Source organism: Amblyomma americanum, chromosome 7 (assembly GCF_052857255.1).
Source record: "Amblyomma americanum isolate KBUSLIRL-KWMA chromosome 7, ASM5285725v1, whole genome shotgun sequence".
In the NCBI taxonomy this organism is placed as follows: domain Eukaryota; kingdom Metazoa; phylum Arthropoda; class Arachnida; order Ixodida; family Ixodidae; genus Amblyomma; species Amblyomma americanum.
Genome location: NC_135503.1, coordinates 24,584,290 through 24,603,970, shown reverse-complemented (window position 1 = coordinate 24,603,970; position 19,681 = coordinate 24,584,290). Strand labels below are relative to the sequence as shown.

Here is a 19,681-nt window from a genome sequence, read left to right as displayed (position 1 = left end):
CAGATTATAATTATAATAGGGCAGGTATAATAATAATAATAATAATAATAATAATAATAATAATAATAATAATAATAATAATAATAATAATAATAATAATAATAATAATAATAATAATAATAATAATAATAATAATAATAATAATAATAATAATAACACTGACTACGTCCACTGCAGGGCAAGGGCATCTCCCATATCTCTCCACAAGGCACAGAAAATATGTTTTTGCAAGAGTTGTAGTCTTTCATGATTCTCTTTCAACAATATCAACAATAACATAGAGCAGTTTAGAATAAAACAATAAATAATAGAATGAGTTTTTCTGTCAGAGATGGTAAAATAGGGGCTATTTTCTTCAGTCATTCAACAGACATCGATAGTTCGGAGAGGAGGCGGTTCATGTGACGGGCCCACGATAAGTCTTCACTAAACCATACCCCTGGAAACCTTTGCACACGTACCTGTTGTAGGTTTTTTTCCTCCGTGCTGTAAGAAAAACTATTTTGTAGCTACACTGGGCTACCAGTCGAGCATTTCGCGGTGGCCGGGAGAAGCCAGTTGTGCGCATGCGCCGTTACCATGGCAACCCGAGAGGTGCCGTCGCCGCGACCGCGCGCCCGCTCCACCGTCGACGCTGCGCGTGACGTCACGCGGATCAGCAGTGGCGCGCATGCGTCGATAACCAGAGAGACCCCCACAGGTGCGCCGCGCACTTCGTCGCCGCCCGCCGCTCTGTCACCCGAACCACGCGTCGCATGCGCAGCATTGCGTATTAAAGACGGAAATGTAATGGGCGGCTGTATGACATTCTTTGACATGAATACACAGAAGAACAGTCCGGCGGCTGCTAAACGGCGGCATAGACAAGAGAAGATTAACTCTTCAGATACAGAGGTTGTCGCCGGGCGCTTAGATACTGAACAATATAGAGAATGAGCGCAAGAAAGCGAAGAGAACAGTGGAGACACCCGAACAGAGAGGAACGGCTTGCCAAACGGAGATGCCAGACTGCCGGCGCATAGCCGCCGAGATGGAGCCCAATGTCTCTCATTGCTAAAAATACAGCGACCACAACAAGCTAAGCCTGGGAAACGTACCTCTCGCTACGTATACCCTGGCATAGCCGAGCTAAGCCACTGCCAATTTTTTCTTTCTCTATTAATTAGCTTCAACTCTCTATACTTTGTTGTTGTTTTTTTGTGCATTCAGTTGAGGTTTATTGTTTGGAAGTACATGAATAAATCGTCGAAATAAACGTTCGCGGATTGTTCAACTGCATGCAACTTTTTGCCTATAAAAAATAACCAGTGCCATCTGCAGACATGGTTATTGTCGGTGTTTTTTTATTTTGGTAAAGTCATTCACATACAAAAGAAAAAGTAACGGACCTAGTATTAATTTTTGCGGGACACCTAGTTTAGAGCCGCCGCGGTGGCTTAGTGGTTACGGCGCTCGGCTGCCGGCCCGAAAGACGCGGGTTCTATCCCGGCCGCGGCGGTCGAATTTCGATGGAGGCGAAATTCAAGAGGCCCGTGTACTGTGCGATGTCAGTGCACGTTAAAGAACCCCAGGTGGTCAAAATTTCCGGAGCCATTCACTACGGCGTCTTTAAGTCTGAGTCGCTTTGGGACGTTAAACCCCCATAAACCAAACCAAACTTAGTTTAGCATTGAATTGCTGGTAATTAGTATAATCTCTCTTTACAAACTGACGCCTCGATGACAGGTAAGTCCTGATAACCTCCAATGTGAGGCCTCTGATTTCATAGCGATCTGATTGGGTTGCAAAAATTTTGTGGTCAACAGAATCAAAAGCCTTGCACACATCAAGAAATTTCCCAAAGGTGTAGAGCTGACCTTCAAAGTTTCTGATTATTTGCTACTATACAGTTAGAACTTCCTCAGTTGTCTAACCTTTGTGAAAACCACATTGTGAGGGCGATATTAAATCATACTTGCTTAGGTACTTTGACAGGCGAGTGTTGATAATTTATTCATTTATTTCGAAATGCTATCAATTCCCAGCGGGATTTTTACAGGCAGAGCACGAAACACACGCAAAACGTCGGAAAATATGCGAAAGAATGTTTATCAATAAGAGCAGTAATTTGCAAGCGAACGAAAAGCGCAGTACGACAAACGAAGAAAGATAAAGTTCAATGTATATTATTGAAAAAAATGAAGCGCTGTTAGCTTAGAAAATAGAGCACCTGTAATTATTCAATGAAACTTGATAATGTCATTAAAAGTTTAAGGCGAAAAGTCATCTCACTGCAAATGCACAAATTTTGGAAAACAATGAATGACGGATTGAGTTCGAAAATATTTGAAAATACCGGCAGCCCTGAAATCGGCCGTCAGTTCACAATATCTAAAGTCCGTAATTATTTTGGCCAATTTTAGTTTGTACGGGGAGACTCCAGAAGAAAATGAGAGATTTATGATATCGCTTGGACACGGCTAACTATTAATGACACTCGCTTTACAGGTTCAGCTTTAACATCAACATATCCACTTGCGACATTACTTTTTAATGCATTTTGAGGTCACTGATTTCGTTTCAGAAAACGGCTTTCAGTGCAAACAATTTTTTTTTTCTTTCGCGATAAGGCCAGTAGTCGTCACATTGGTGAACAGATGGCCGATGTACGGCCGCACTAAGAAAATGCTTGATTATTCCATCCGCAATTTGTTTTCCCCCTCAAAGAACGACTGATTACTCGTTGGTCTGCCCTAAGGGATGATGAGTTCCTGCCGGTAAGGTAATTAACCTGCCTCCAGTTTTTTTTCCTAATCCGCTGTTATCTCAGTAAACATCGCTTCATAGTTCGCACGTCTTATTTTCGTGATATCAGCGTTTAATGTGCTGCGTAAGTTATTTTTCTATTACTTTTTTCCTTAATATGCTTCAGGAAGGCAGCACAAATCCAGGGCTTCTTAATTTTCCGATTGCATTTTCTATACGGTCTTAATGGAAATACGCGATTATAACAGCAAAGAAAAGCGCCAAGAACAACCTCATGCGTATAATTTGCGTCCTGCTGTAGGCACACACTTTACCAGTCATCACCTCTTTTAAAGAATGGAAATAGCTTAAAGCGGTATAACTCACGGCCTGCTTTCAAGCCTGCTATTGTTAGAGCTCATATTAAATACGTGATGTGTGGCAAAGGATACGCGCAAATGGTCACTGATATCGCATGATAATACTCCTTCTGCGAAGGCTGATACATTTAGGTTTGAAGACATATATGGATAAAGCTACAACCATTCCGAGTAATGTGGACTGGCATAGTAATGACATGTTCGTATCCATATAAAGGCACCAGATACATCAACACCCGTGCGTGTCATGAAATGAAGTGTCGATGTTATCAACCACCCCTTATCAACCACCCCTCCCCCCCCATAAAAAAAAAACAAAACAAAACAAAAAACTACTAAATTTTTGTTAATACAATACACAAATACTTTTTCGAGGCTTTTTGGGAAATGCCGCTGGTATACGGTCGGTGGTCTGTAAAGAACAACAACTAGGAGCGAGATATGAATATTTATTTGCACCGGAGATAAGTTACCAGGCCACCACCTCTGCGTGTTTCGTCTAACCGAATCGGAGTACAATGGTCCAATGTCGGGGACGGGTCTCTATCGTCACCCACGTTTCATTGTTTCTCATGCTAAGGTTATTCAAGTAGAATAAATAAAAACGTGGGTGTAAACAGCGAAGGAATTCTTTTAGTATGAACGATTCAGTAATAACAGACGTCGAGTTGAACATGATGTTTAATTATCGAAGAGACCGGACAAGCGTAGTGCCGTCTCTTTGATGGAAGCAAGATCATCTTTCTTTGCAGTTCGAACGGCAGCGGACATCCCGACCTTCGTGCAAGTATTTTCCCTAAGCTGACCCACACGCACTTCCATCCCGCTTTTTTTTTTCACGCAACGGCAGCGCCAAGGAACTGCTTGTTATATCGTGCCAGGTGTTCGTTCACGCAAATAGCAGTGCTTGTACCTTCAGATCCCGCATCACCTGCTGGCAGCTTTTTTTTTTTTCGACTTGGTAAGCGTGCATTACGCTTGGCTCGCGATACAATCCGCAGGATGCTGTTCTTATCTTTCCTGTGGGCTACTGCACCAGATGGCTTAGGTCGATATCAGCATCGGCTATCGCTTCGCTCACAAGTTCACCGATATTTTTTTACCACGGCGTTTGAGTCAGACTCTTCCAGCACGCCATTAATTTCCACGCTGTTACTTCTTTGATACTGTTCGAGATGTTCGACCTTGTTTTTAAGCCTCTCGTTTTCAACTTTCAGCGAAGCCCCGAAAACTCCGGACAAGGGTATATTTAGAATGTTGTCTCCGTCAAAACGCGTCGGCTTGCTAAAATCGAGTTCAGAAGCAGAAATATCGCAGGCATGCACTGAGCCACCTATACAACTCATCAGTGCCTAGGCACGCCTGAGATAACGGAGCGGATAATATAATTGTTTCTTTACATTGCAGAAAGACGTGTCCAGAGGCACACTACTCAAGCGAGGAGGCTTTCGTGCTTCAGCGTAACTGATTCGCTGTCGCGAACGCCTGAAGTGCGCCTGCTGATCAGCTTGTATAGTTTACCTGTCTTCAGATGTACCTTACCTGCCATTTTCGAGGCACGGCTTGGTGGGAGGCATCTCCTGCTCGAACTTATTCCGCACGTCGACCGGTACAATTCCGTCGTTCACGACTACAGCAGGTTTCGCACTGGAGGCAGGAACAATTCTGGGGAACCTGGCGTATAACGCCGGCACGTACAGAAAAATAGAATATCAAGAGTCGGCTTTTGGCCACATGGCGTTTTCGGTCTCGTGATGTCACACAGAGCTCTGCGCTGGATTCGCTGCGGGGCAGATTGACCGTGAGGCCCGTAAAATAGTGGTCGCTGCGAGTGACGTGTTTGACAGAGTTGTAAAAACAAGCTACATTCGCGACAGCTTCAAAAAAAATGGGTCTGGATTTCCGTGATTTATCTTTATCCGGCCGCTTTGACCTCTCCTGCAACACACATGTGCGCAGCAGGGCATCGAAACCTGGATTATATAACCGATTGCTCCTCGCTCTGGAGTTCCGACGAAACAGGGCCGAAACGGCTTCACAATACGACAAAGGACAATGTTGGCGAGAAATTTCATTCACATCAAATGCAACGTATATGCGACAAAGTAGTTTTGGTGGGAGCGAATATCTAAGGTACACCGTTTTATTGGTTCTTCACATGGCTTCCGATTGACCGGGACGCGTCAATTTACTAAACCCAATTACCCATCTCCGGAGTAGTGGTAGAAAAATTAATTGCAAGCCGTCAGGGACTGTGTCAACCCCCGTGACATGTACGCTAACGAGCTGTCAAAGCGCATCTCCGTACACAAGCTAGCCCTTGCGGTCAGAAAACGCGACTCTGCAGCGAATCAGCAAGTGCGCAAGCTTTGCGATGGCCGACCTGTCCAGGGTTTTTACAAAGCATGAGATGGCTGGTACATGGCTGCCCGGAAGGTTTCGCATGAAACAAAATTTTCCAAATCCTTACAGAAAATGTACGAAAAACGTAGTGCCAGACATTCAGATAGGCGCGAAAACAATAGCGCATGTAAAGATTGTGCCACTCTATAGATATTCAACTTTCACACGCGCCATTCGAAATTCCTTCACATTACACAGTCTTACAAGCGGCGAGAAATTGGATTAAGGACGCGCATACAGGAATAATAACGTCTACACTGCCAGCAACATCCGGTCTGTGTCACCCCTGAGGCCTGACGTCGAACGTTATATTCCCTGCCAGCTGCGTCTGCCCTCGACGCAAAAGCGCCATCGGCTCTCCGGAAATTTCGACCACCTGGGGTTCTTTAAGGCGCACTGACATCGCACAGTACACGGGCCTCTAGAATTTCGCCTCCATCGAAATTCGACCGCCGCAGCCGGGATCGAACCCGCGTCTTTCGGTTCAGCAGCCGAGCACCGTAACCAGTGAGCCACCGCGGCGGCAAAGGATGAACGAATGTCTCATCGCGAGTCTATACATCGTCGGTCGGAATCTCTGTCGTGAGCTAGCCTCCAACTTGACTTGCAGCTGTAAGCTATGTGAAACGAGAAATGATATGAGACCACCTGGAACGCTGTACGATGGACGTTTTCGTCACAATTGTGAAACGAAATTCTTGGAAGATGGCTGCTCATGCTATCTGTTGAGCATGCCGTCGTTGCAGCCTCAGCTTTGGCGGCAAGACGACGGCTGTTGCGACGCCATCTGTTTGGAACTATCTCTCGGCCTCAACAGCAACGACGGTCGCCGATGGAACTTTGTCTGACGTGGCTAGTAAGGCTTTCGCCTTAAAAGCAGAGCGGATGATGTGTGTGTTGTGTTGGGTTTTATGGCACATAGGCAGCTAAGGCCATCATGCGCCAGGCTCAAGGTATAGAATAAGTTTCGTGCAGAATGTTTACAAATGGGAAATATTATCGATGGTGTAGATGACCTAAAATATTGTACTGTCTAGTAATAGCATATGGGAAGAAATTTGGAAAAGGCTAACTGTAAAAGCCTTAAAGTAAGTCAGCTAGCCTCAGCGGCTATCCTTGGCTGGGTAAGGATCCTGAGGCTCCCAAACCAATCAAAGAAAGACCTCAGCCTTCTTCTCGGGGATGACAAAATGGCTGAAGGTGTATCATGCAATAAAGCGAGGCAGTGGTTCAAAATTTACAGTTTTTCAAGTACGCCTGCTTCTTTTAAAAAGCTAAAAATAGAAGGTATGTTAACAATGGCATTATCATCTAAGAGCAGTGTTGGATGAAAAGGAATGAATTCATTATAAACTTGAGTAAAATACTTTTTTTTTAGTCTTTCTAGTTTCACACAAGAGAATAAAATGTGGTTAACCGTGAGTTCATCTCCGCATTCTTGGCAAACAGGTTTGTCTTGTTTTGTTAGTAGGAAGTTGTGCGCTAAGGTGCGTGTGGCCTATTCGGAGACGGCATAAGATCACTTCCTTGAAATCTTCTTGGTGCACACACGACTTAAATTCACCTAAAACTGGTTTTACCAAGTGTAGTTTATTATTTACTTCATTTTTCTAAGCCGACTATCATTTTTTCTTTAGTTTCCTTGCTACTAACTTCATGCAATCATTAAACGGTATATTTAATTTTATTTTATTGCCACGAGCTTTAGCAGCACACACATCTGCTCTATCATTGCCTTTTATTCCCACTTGACTCGGGACCCAGCATATTTTTATATTTTGTCCTTGAGCTGTGGCAGTTACTACGCTGTGTATGATGTAACCAAGCAGAGGGGTGCTTGCATGTTTAGAACGGAGAACGACACTTAAAGAGTCTGTGTAAATAGCATTTTTGAGGTTCTCACTTAGTATTTTTTCTATTGCCACACATACTGCGTAGCACTCCGCGGTGAAGATGGAGGAACACTGTGGTAGTCTTATTATTTCCTCCGAATTCCCTCGCACCACTGCGCTTCCTACGCAACTATTTGGTTTTGATCCATCAGTATAAAATTCTGTAAAACTACTGTATTTTTCTTCAAGGGCACGGAATTCTTGTATTATATGTTGCTGTGGAGTTTGTTTTTTACGGAAATATGTAAGAGTGAGGTCACAGATTGCAAGAAAATTGTACCATGGAGGCAGTGGACCTCCTCTTCGAGCAATGCCAGGTAATGCATCCATTACGTCGAGGTTTTGGCACATCTCTTCAAAACGCATGAGAAGTTGCCGTATAGCTAAAAGTTTGTTGTTAAATAGTGTTCTAGATGGGCACTTTGTGACTATTTGGTGACAGATATGTTTAGGTAGTGAACGGATTTTGAAAACGCACGCGCATGTGAGCATGGTTCTTCTGCCTGTAAGTGATGGTTCATTGGTTTGCACATAAAGACTGCTTATAGGTGACGTCCTCTATGCACCGGCAGAAAGACGCGAACCTAAATTATGTACTGGATCCAGGCGTTTAAGGTACGATTGCCTCGCTGATTCATAAACTATGCATCCATAACCAAATGCAGAGTGTACTACAGAGCGATGAATCTTTAAAAGACAAGTCCTATCGGAAACCCAATGTTTTCGTTAAAGTACTTTTAGTATAATAAGAGATTTAGAAGCTTTCTTTTTGAGGGTGTTAATGTGTGGTAGGAACGAGCTTTTTGTCGTAAGTTATTCCTATTTGTCATAAGTTATTCATCTTTAATTGGTAGTGCGACTTCATTTAGATACAGGGAGAGATCAGTGTGCAGTCCTCTTCTAAGCGAGAACAGAGCAGCTACTGACTTTTGCGTACAAAACTTGAAACCATTTTTGTCTGCCCATGTTAGTTTATTTACTGACAGCTGTATTTGCCTCTCACACGATCTAACGCTAGAGGATGTGCAAGCAATCTGGAGATCGTCGACATAGACTGAATACGTGATAGACTTCGGAATTATTTTTGTTAGGGAATTCATTTTTACTACAGAAAGCGTGGTGCTTAAAATGCACCCCTGAGGCACGCAGTTCTCTTGAATGAAATTCTTAGAAAAAGTGGCACCCAGGCGTACTTGAAAGTAACGGTTGGTCAAAAAGTCACTCAAGCATTTCAGAATTCTGAATTCTACCGCGGATGCCGAGGTCTCCAAGGTCCCGCAGTATGCCAAACCTCCATGTGATGTCATGGGCTTTCTCTAAATCGAAAAAGACCGCAAGGCAGTGTTGCTTCTCTATAAATGCTTCTCGGACTGTGTTCTCTAGGCGCACTAGATGGTCGGTTGTAAAGCACGCCTTTATAAACCCACACTGATGGATGTCAAGAAGATCACGTGATTATAATAGAAACATTAATCTAATGTTAAGGACGCTTTCAAAGGATTTGGCAGGTACGCTTGTTAGGGCTCTAGGCCTGTAATTGCCAGGGGAGGTAGGTACTTTTCCCGGCTTCAACAAAGGTACAATAACGGCTTTTTTCCAAGCCTCCGGTATCTCTCCTGATAACCATATTTTGTTAAAAAATTTCAGGAGCGAGTCTACAGCGGGTTCGGACAGGTAGGCGAGCATTTTATAATGGACTTCATCTGGTCTTGGTGCAGTCTGTTTACCGGAATAAAGTACGCTGTTAATTTCTTGTAGTGTAAGTGGGCTAATATATGCTTTGTGAGCACTGCCCTTTATCGGCAGCCTTTCTTTTTCGGCTGTGTTTTTATATTTTAAAAAAATGATTCTGTATAGTGAGAGTAACTAGATACAGTGGAAAAATGTTCACCTAATATGTCAGCTTGTTCTTTGATATTTGTCTGTACACCAGGGGCTGTCAGAAGAGGAACTGTGAACGGAGGGTAGCGACCATCCAGTTTGTGTACTGCCTCCAACATTTTTTTTCGATGACACTTGGCTATTTATCGAGGAAATGAAACGCTGCCAAGATGATTTTTCGGCATTTCGACGTTTGTACCACGCGCTTTTGCCCTTGCTTTTTTAAAGTTTATAAGGTTCTCCTGTGTGTGGTATCGGCGAAATATACCCCAAGCTTCATTTTTTTTTTGCTTCTTTGCAATCTCGTGTCCATCACACGTTATGGTTGCGTTGTACTATTCCTGAAGATTGGGGGATAGCTAAGTGTGTGGCAGCAAGAATACATTTAGTGAACTTTTAATTTATTTTATTTACATTAAGATGTTGTAACGCAGTATTTTCTAACGTGGCTGCTTTTCTAAAAAGCTGCCAGTCTGCTGAATTGAGCTTCCAACGCCGCGGTTTTGTCGGTGTGACTGATGGTGGGGATGACAGGCAGATTTCAACAGGTAGATGATCGCTTCCATATGGGTTGTCTAAAACATCCCATTTAAAATTGCTAAAAACTTATGGAGAGCTAAAAGAAAAATTTAAAACAGTCATTTTTTTTTGAACTAGGGGAACAATAAATAGGTTTACCGGTGTTCAATAAACAAATATTGTTGGATAGTATAAAAGCCTCAATAACCTGACTTCTGCTATTGGTTTTCTCACTGCCCAGAAACAAGAGTGTGCATTAAAATCACCAACTATCAAGTATGGCTCCGGTAATTGTTCTAAAAGGTTCTCTAATTCATGCTGTGTTACTTCGAGATGTGGTTGGAGATATATGCTCCAAAGTGCAATGGTTTTGTAACCAACCACAGTGGCTGCTATGACTTCGAATCTAGTTTTCAGTTTGATCTCGCCAGCTGCTACTCCAGGTTGCACAATGATGCCTACGCCTCCCGAGAGTCTGCTCGCCCCCTCTTCGTCACGGCGGAAGACAGTATACTTCTTTAGCACCTTTGTGTGCTGAGGGCCTAGATTGGTTTCCTGCACACATAAAGCAATAGGGGAAATTGTGTTTAAAATGTATTTTATGTCGTTATAGTCATTTACGGGATCTCTGCAGTTCCAGTGTAATATGAAAGCCATCTTAATGTCATGTGCGTGTGTGCAGATAAAATTAGATTAACTTTGATTTGGCCCCTTAACTCGGAGCCTCACATTTTTTGATCGATGCAAGGACCTCCGCCGTCCGTCCGACGTGGACGGCACGGTGCTGTCCTGGGTCGTGTCCATCGCCTCAGCAGAGGCGCTGGACGACCGTGCAAGACGCACGCTGACTTTTGAGTTGGACCTCGACCTGTGGGAAGAGGTCTTGAGGCCCGCTGACCCGGGGGTCTGCGCAGCCTGCTTTGGGGTTGACGGAGTAGTGTGAGCTACTCCACCAGGGGGCGCGGATGGCCCTGCCATAGGACCACTGCGTGCAGCCTGGACAGGTGCCGAAGCCTGGTGTGATGCGCCGCGGCCATGCACCACATCGGCGAAGTTTGTTTCTGCAGGGAAGGAGAATCTGTTTGTTTCGGCGTACCGCCTTCTTGCTTCTTTGAAAGAAATGTTTTCAGTGGTTTTCAGAGTAATTATTTCTTTTTTCTTTCTTCCAGGACGGACAACGCCTGGAGTATGCAGCGTGGTCTCCTTCACAATTTGTGCAGCGCGGGGCAGCAACACATTCATCTGACTAATGGTCCTTCGAGGAGCATTTCGCGCAAGTTTTGCGGCCGCGACAACTCTGTGAGCCGTGGCCGAACCTCTGGCAATTGAAACATCTGCGTGGGTTGGGTATATATGGCCTTACATTTATTTTCAGGTACCCGACTTCAATGTTTTCAGGTAGTGTGCTGGTGTTGAAAGTGAGGATCATGTGTTTCGTATCTATTTCCTTGTTATCCTTCCGGATCTTTATCCGCTGAACATTTATGACATCTTGGTCGGCAAGGCCTTCAAGCATTTCTTTTTCAGAGAGGTGAACAAAATCAATTTCTGATATGACGCCTCGGACTGTGTTCAAAGATCGGTGTGACGTGATGGAGACAGGAATCTCCCCTATCGATACAATGTTTGCAAGTTTCGAGAGCTGGACGGTGTCACGTAGTTCGAGCAGTAAGTCGCCACCAGCCATTTTTGATACCTTGTACCCAAAGCCCAAGGTATTTGTCAGGCACTTTGCCACCGGGAACGAGAAAATCAGTCTTGCTTGCTTTTCTTCAGCTTTGCTATGAATAACATGAAAGTTTGGGAGTGACACTTTTCTTTTTTGAAAAAGATCTTCATCGTTCCGCCCTCTTTTTAGAGAGCGATCAGGTTTAGAATAGAGGGGAGCCATAAAAAAAATTAGTTTTTCAGTCACGGTGCCAGCCACCCACCACGGATCCCAACAAGGGGACGGGACAGGAACTTGCACGCAAGTCCTGCCCACGCCAGCTGTACACCTCAACTATAACCAAATATGACGAAACCCAAGGTAGTTCGCCACACAAGGTTAACCCTAGCCGCCCATGAAGAAAGGAAACAAAAAACCGGGAAACGAGGAGGAGACAGGACAGTAGTCAGAAAGAAGATAGGAAAGTAAAAAATGGAGAGGAGGAAAGGAAAAGGCGACTGCCGATTTCCCCCGGTCGGGTCAGGTCGGAGGTGCCGTCTACAGGAAGCTGGGGCCAAAGTGGTGTGTTGCCTCCGCCGAGGGGCCTTTAAGGTCCAAACGCTCGGCCTCGGCTCAACCACCAGGATCCCCCTTTTCCCGGACACGGCGATGCCACGCACGGCGAAGCGCGGGTGCTCGGGTCCGTGGTGATGCACTGTTCACCATCACCCCCCTGGAGGGATGTCCCTGAGGATGCTCGGAAACCCGTGGTGTTGCCATTCACCAACGCCTGCAAGCTGCAGGCGTTGGTGAAAAAACCAATTATTACTATTATTATTCGTTTGGGGGGTCAAGGTGGGCCTAGAATTCGGCTTGCGGTGCGATATGGTAACGTTTCAATTAGTAGTTGCATGTATACAATGTTTATCTATTTTTTATTGTGGGGGCGGGGGCGGGGAAAGGGATGGAAGGCTACAACCAATTTTAATGGTCATCTTGGATTCGAGAAACAGAAAATATGCCGCTATTTCGTTCCCTGATGTCATACTCACATAGTTTCACCTCTATCCACCATATTGTACCGTGACGTCATCATTGGCACGCGGCAAGTGGATGTTGCTACAATGCTATTGTAAATGGCGCTACAAGTCTCAATGCGAGATGTGCTGTTTTCTAGTTGCTGCCATAGATGACGCTGTGATCTCAGGGTGGTAAAATGCTAAAATGGTCAAGCAACTGAAGGTTAAAAGCAAGGAGTGTGAGGCGTCAGTGAATTTGAAGGAAACGCGGTTCGAATCTGTAGAGGAGGCCGAAGACGCGAATTTTATGTGCAAATGCTGCGTATTAAGTGCACGCCTGGACAGGGCTGACGAAGCGAACACCAGCCTAGCGTTACGTATGGATGCTCTAGAAAAAGAGCTACAGGTAGAGATGACAGAGAAGCGCAAGCTTCAAGAACAGCTTAGTCAATTGTTGGACGCAAAAATGGCTGACACCGCCATGCGAAGCCAGAGTGGCGGACATTCCAGCGCCAGCCGTTAAAGGGGCCGGCACTGGCATGGGCAGCGATATGAAAGTAGGTTGGGCAGGTTCATACAGGAACAGCTACGCACACGTAGAAGCTAGGAAGTCTAGGGGCGATGGAGAGAAGGGGAACAAGTTAACCCCTAGGAATGAGGTCACAGTCACTGATAAGAGGCAGCATAATCTGGAAGTTAGGAGGGAGGAAGAGAATACCCTAGTGCTTACCGGTGGTGACTCAAACATGGGGAGGTGCAAAATAACTATAATGGAGCGTGTAAAGGGTGATAAGCGGGTAGCAGTCGGGGCGTTCCCAGGCAGGAAAATGGACGCAGTACTGAGAGAGACAAAAAACGAACTTTCTAAGAATGTTGCAGAGAGCAATTTGGTAGTGGTAGCGACGGGGCTAAATGATGCCCTGAATGGTGAAGCCGCAAAACTGGTGGAAAGATTAGCGGAGGTAGTGGACGATTTAAGTGCAATAGCACAGCAAATGCAGATCGTGGTGTGCACATTGCTCGGAGGTGCAAGGACGGAACGGAGAGGTTGCCAAGGACGTTGTGGCTGTTAATCGAGAGATAATGAGGTTAAGCCAGGAAAAAGGCTTTGAAATGGCCGACATAAACAGGGAGGTGCACAGAGCAGGTTTTGGCAGTGGTTTTACACGAGATGGCATTCATTTTAATGGAAGGCTAGGAGCAGAGATCGGCTGGCGCCTGGCAGGCCGGGCAGTAGCTTTTTTAGGGGGTCCATTGTGACTAAGGGTGTAGGGGTAGGTAGAAGCAAAGTAGAAAGTGCAACAACGGCGGCTGGCTTCAACAAAATGACCACTAGGAGGTCCAGAAAAAAACTACAAAACAGAAATTTAGCACCAGGATCAGGTACATAAAAATGCAAGGCGGTAGAAAGAGAGCGAAATGGTTGGAAATAGAACAGCAGTTAAAGGACGAATAAGCAGGTGTATACGCGATATGCGAGACACATCTCAGTGATCTAGAAAATCCACCGTTTGTTGATGGCTACGTCTGGGAAGGGAGCAATAGAACAACAGAGAGGAAGGGAGGAGAAGGAGGTATGGTGATACATCAAGGAACAAATTGTCGAAGAATAAAGTTAACTTGCAAAGAACATATCTGGGTAATTGGTACAATTGCCGGTAAAAGGACATGGCTAAGAGTAGTTTATTTAGGGACAGGGAACATATGCAGACAAGAAAACAAGGATTTAGTTAAGTGTCTCAATGACGATATAAAGCAGTTTGGAGAAGGTGCCGATATTATTCTGTTGGGTGACATGAATGGCCGCATCGAGGATCTGGATGGATACACAGATTGTAACGGGAAGTTGATGCTAGACTTATGTGAGCTACGCAGCCTAGTTATTGTAACTAGAGAAACTAAGCGTGAGGGACTAATCACGTGGTAATCCCGTAACAGGCAAACGACCACTGACTACTGCTTAATGTCGCAGGGGATGTATAGCAGGCTCACAATAATGGAAATAGACGAAGAGGGAAAGTACAGCCTCGGAAGTGGTCATAAGCGTAATAGCCTACAGTTGGGAGCCCTGCTGAAAAGAGAAATGCAGGGAAGTCAAAAAGAGTACGCAAAATCAAATGACAAACAAATAGCCCTAATAGCGGCCGGCATAGAGGAAGCAATAGAGAAGTGTCCCATGGAAAAGTGTGATTACAATCAGTTAGAACTACTCATCACTACAAAAATAAAAGAAGTAAAAGGAGTAAACCACTGGAGAGGAAAGAGGAAGCCACGAAGTTGGTGGAATAAGGAAATTAGGGAGGCCATCGAACAACGATGGTTGGCATCACAGGAACATAGAGAAGCAAAGAGGGCGCAGTTATCTGAAGAGGAAGTAGCTCAAAAATGGGAATCATATCGACAAAAGAAACAGCAAGTGCAGGTCCTCGTCCAGGCTAAAATAAAGCAGCCTTCTGATCGCTCGCTGGCTGAAGTTCGGGATGCAACTAAAGGGGGGCCAGGAAAATTCTGGAACCATATAAGCTGGCTGGGCAAAGTGAATCACAGAAAGCAGGAACAGATTCACGATTCCGAGGGAAAAGGTTTAGAGGGAGATGACGTTATAAACTACATTGAATCAGTTATAGCTGAGTCATTTAGGAAGGACGATAGGGTAATCGCCCCAAATGAGGGAGCAACACAGGACAGCACAATAGAAAACAGCTTAGAACTGACCCATTTTTAATAAAAAAAGGCGGAAGCAAATATTCCAAAATGCACGTCCGCAGGGATAGATGAAATTCCAGTCAAGCTAATTAACGAACTTGCCACAAGAGGCAAAGAAACGCTGACAAAACCATTCGAAGCAGTCATAACAAATAAGCAAATTCCGCACAGCTCGAAACAGAGTAAAATGATTTTGGTTTATAAAGGAAAAGGCGATACGGCGAAGATAAAATCCTTTCGACCTATTACGATAACATCAGTTACATACTGGCTGGCGATGCAGGTGGTGAAAATAAAAATGCAGTCATGGGTAGAAAGTAATAGAATACTCCAAGAACTTCAGAACGGGTTCAGAGGTGGTAGGCTGATTTCCTCTACTCCGCGCAAGCTGTAATTACGTTCATGGCTAACGAGCGCAAAAAAGACGACGGCAGAGAAGATGGCGACAACACAACACAGACGCTTGTGCTGTCGTCTTTCTGGGAATTTGGGGGGCGGGGGTGGAATAACAACCCGCACCTCCACCAGACTGTCACGACCCAAGGAGAGCCGTGCAGGTAGGCGTAGGGGAGAACCCAGGAATGCGGTCCGTCCTTTTAATCTGAAGCCAGGTCTAGCCCGAGTGCGCCTCTCGAGCCAACCACCGCTTCGTCGTCGTTTCAACTAAACGCGGAGGCCGCGCAGTGCTAGACACGTGACAATTTATTTACACAATAAATATGGCGAAGTCAAAATCATAATATAGTTAATTGTTACTCACATTTCTACAATTCAAACAGAAATGTCATAATTTTTATAACGCCAACCAGAAATTCTTTAATGCCCCACCGGTTAACTTGGTGCATTTTGTTGATATATGCATCGCCAAGAATAAATAAATAAAAAAGAAACTTACCTTAGAGTGCTGAAGATCACGTCGGTGGACTCCATTTCAATGCACGCGCTGTCGGCGATCCTCATCTTGACGCTGGCAGTGAACGTCGGGTAGCAAAAACTCGTCGTTGGCGTGCAAAACCACGCGAATTTCAGCGACGACTAAATTTACACGAAGGGTTGTGGCTCGTGAAATAATTGAAGTTGCCGCTTTCCATTGTCGCCAGGGCGGATGCTGCGAAACGGGCGCGGCGTTGTTTCAATTAATCACCAGCTGAAACAACCGCAATTAATTTGCCGGCCAGCCTCTCCTCTCTTTCGACGCTCAGTAGAAACGGAGTCGCACGGGAACAATGGTCGCCACCGTTGCCTTCGCCCAGGAACATATCTCCGCTGCTAACAACGACGGTATACTTTTCCCCCGTTGAAGAATGTAGCTGTCGTCGCTCGAGACGGCGTCTGCCGCGGACACGCGGTCCTCGCTGCGGCGAGCGCTGAAAGCGTTGGCGATACACGAGCCGTGTCACGCGCCCGGCGATATGGATCCGGGCCTCGAGAAAAGAGCGGCGGCGAAGCGAACGCTCGCGCATGATGCAGTTCCGCTGTGGTGTACGGTGTCGACAGCGCGCCGACATTGCACCGAAGCGCGGCAGCGCTCCGTCAAGGAGAGGTAAGATTGATGCTTGTTGGGATAGTTGGTTAAACTTGACTTCAGTGGCAGCGCACGTAGAGAGGAGGGATGGGATAGGACACACGAGTAAAGAGCGCTGGCTTCCAACTGTTTCGCTTCACCAAACGTGCCACGTATACATATGCACCAGCAAGAGTGAAATTCGAGACAAGGGGAAAGAGCAAACGGGAAACAACACTCGTCACGATGCCAAAGCATAGCAACAGGAACCCATTTCCAACCATCTAAAAATCTGATTTCCTTCTCCGACAAAACGACCGATGACATGCTCACACACTTATCCCCCGCACGCGCAATCTTCACTGCCTGGATTATTTCCCGAACTCCCTGATCTTTATGCTTACTATCAATCTTGCATTGATTAAATGCTGGCACGCATGTTTTTTTTCTCGATGCTGACGTAGTAGATGTAGATGCAGATGTAGTACCGCAAAAAAGGCTTTCAATCTCACAGACGTACTATTGGGCGCGGCTTCTTGGAACCTGACTAGGTTGCCAGAGGAAGGAACATTTAGCCCCTTAATACCTTCACACAATATCAGGTGACAGGGTAGTGAGGTGGGGCTACAATAAACATTTTTAAGGGCAGTAGGTGGTGGTGGCGATGAAAACTTTAATAGACACAGGGGAGTTTAGGACACGCAGGTCCTTTGGCCCCCGCACGGCCTCACTGCACTCAAACGTTCATGTTTTCCGGAGGCTCATGTCGCTGGCAGCCGTAGCTCACACTAACATTTGCTCGTTTCGCGTCCGTTTCTCCGTCCGCTCTCAGATTTCAAGATTTACGTAATCATAGCCGTAACACCTCAGGTCGACAAAATAAAACACCCCACTATGTGACCTCGCGCGCGCGCGCGCAGTCGTCGGGCCGGCATGGCGACCGGGCCTGACCGGGCCGGCACGGCAGCCTATACTGGCTGCTGCTGCTGTCGCTGACAGGAAGAATGAAATGGAAAGTGCATGGGCCTGCCTACTGGCTCAAGCCGAGCCACAATCGCTGTCACGTGCCGAAAGTAGGAGAGTTAAAAGATAGGAGAGCAAAGATGTAAAGAGAAGACGCGCGCTAATATGTCCCGGGCCGATCCCGGACGCAGTGCTATACCTGGCCGTCCCGTGCCAGAGTGCTTCAAGCACTCCGGCGTATTTCAAAAATGAAGATTAATATCTTGGGTCTCAATGGGACCCGTATAAGATATTATACTGGCGTTCTGCTCTATATAAACCGTGTGAGCGTGTGACGAGACTAGTGCCACTTTGGGGTCGCCCGCTTGGCGCAGAAGATTCGGAGTGCTGTCAAACGAATTGGCGCAATTCGCTGCACAAAGTTGTTAGTCGCGTTGAAGCCTGGCTTGTGTGAGGGATTCGTACCGACCACTTTTGGAGGGTCGTGGCGGGAGAACCAGTGGTCGCAGAGGAATGCGGATGATACCAATCGACGAAATTTGTCGAAATCATAGGTGAAAACAACTTGGCTAACGCTCTTCATTTGATACGGCATTCGCAAATCATTCCTTTAATTTTTAAAGTGAAAAGATTCACTACGCCAGCTTTTCCAGCCGTCAGCGGGGCCGCAAGTTTGACCTTGAATTGTTGTGGTGGTGAAAATCATTTATTTATCTATATGTACAGAGAGGTGCTCGGGGAGAGGCCCCTAGTGGGCCTCGCCCCTTACAATACAAGGCGGAGTCCCTCATTCCGGGACACCGTTGGTCCTGACCGCTGCACAGGTCCGCCGAACCAGGCCCTGTTCAGCCGATAGTTCCTGGCAGCCAAGCAGAGCCGCCTCCCAGTCCTCTCGGGTAGGGGAAGGGTTGATAGGAGAGAGAGAAGGATTTAGCCTGCATGCCCAAACAAGTGAAAGGTGTCGGCCACCTCCCCACAGAATGAGCAGCGGCCGTCAAAAGAAGAGTCAAAGCGCTTGAGAACCGCCGGGTACAGCAGGGTGTTTGTAAAGAGCCTAAGGAGAGTTCGTTCGCCAGCTTTACCCAGTCCCTTCATAGGAACCGGGTAGCGCCGGTGTTTGGCACGATAGTGCTCTGTGATATCTTTGAAAAAAAAAAGAGGGCTGTGATCTGGGATAAGATCCTCCCAAGGAACGTCTGATGCCCGGTAAGTGAGTGCGCGGGCTGCCTCACGGGCGAATTCGTTACCTGGCATGCCTTGGTGGCCGGGGACCGAAATATGATTGAGCGATGAGTTGAATCGCCGACGCGAGCACTGCTGCGATGAATTTGGTGAGTAAGTGGAGTGATCCGACCGAACTCAAAGTTACGACAGGCTCCGATGAGAGTGTGAGGATGAATTTAGAGTCGGGATGGGAGGCTGCGAGGGTGGTCGCTACATCCTCCGCGTGAGTTGAGTTGGGCGCTCTGAACGAGAGGCCGTCCACCTGTTTTCCCTCGTGTATGACTGCAGCCGTGTACCATGTCCCCCCAGAGTGGTAGGGGACTGCAATGTCGACGTAGAAGACGTGCTTCCTTGAGCTATAGTGGTGGTGCAGGACATCCGCCTGCGCCTGGCGCCGGCCATTATGGTCCTCCTTGTTCATCTTAGTCGGAAGGGGTCGAACGTAGAGGGCGCGTCTCTACTGTTCGGGCACTCGAACCCGTTTCATTGTATGGTGGTCATGTTTGATGTGTAACCGGTCCGAGAGGCGGCGACCGGACACGGTCTGAGCGAGACGCGTGTATTAGTCAACGAGATGCGCCTCGCTAAGTTCCCGATAGGTGTTCACCATCCCCAACGCGAGCAGTCGCGCGTTGGAAGTGGAGATCGGGAGGTCGAGGGCTCTCTTGAAAATTTTGCGGAGTACAACCTCCAAGCAATCTTCGTCATGTTTCCGTAAGCGGAGCTAAGGAGTCGAGTACAGTACTCGACTAGTTACGAAGGCATGGGCGAGCCGCACCGCATCCTTACTTCGCAACCCTCCTAGCTTGTTGGTAACG

At 46.4% G+C, this 19,681-nt stretch overlaps 1 protein-coding gene across 2 annotated transcripts in view; it reads right to left on the bottom strand.

Moving 5' to 3' along the window:
- Window positions 1–16,147, bottom strand: part of LOC144098704 (organic cation transporter protein-like) — a 96,261-nt gene extending 80,114 nt beyond the window's left edge. The window contains exon 1 of one of the 2 annotated variants that reach the window (XM_077631530.1): window positions 16,068–16,147. In XM_077631530.1, coding sequence (XP_077487656.1) covers window positions 16,068–16,132 — 65 coding nt within the window. In that variant the 5' untranslated portion in view covers window positions 16,133–16,147. Of the gene's footprint in view, window positions 1–4,646; window positions 4,779–16,067 lie in introns of those variants that run through there. The other variant, XM_077631525.1, reaches the window with a different exon arrangement.
- Window positions 16,148–19,681: the final 3,534 nt, after the last annotated feature.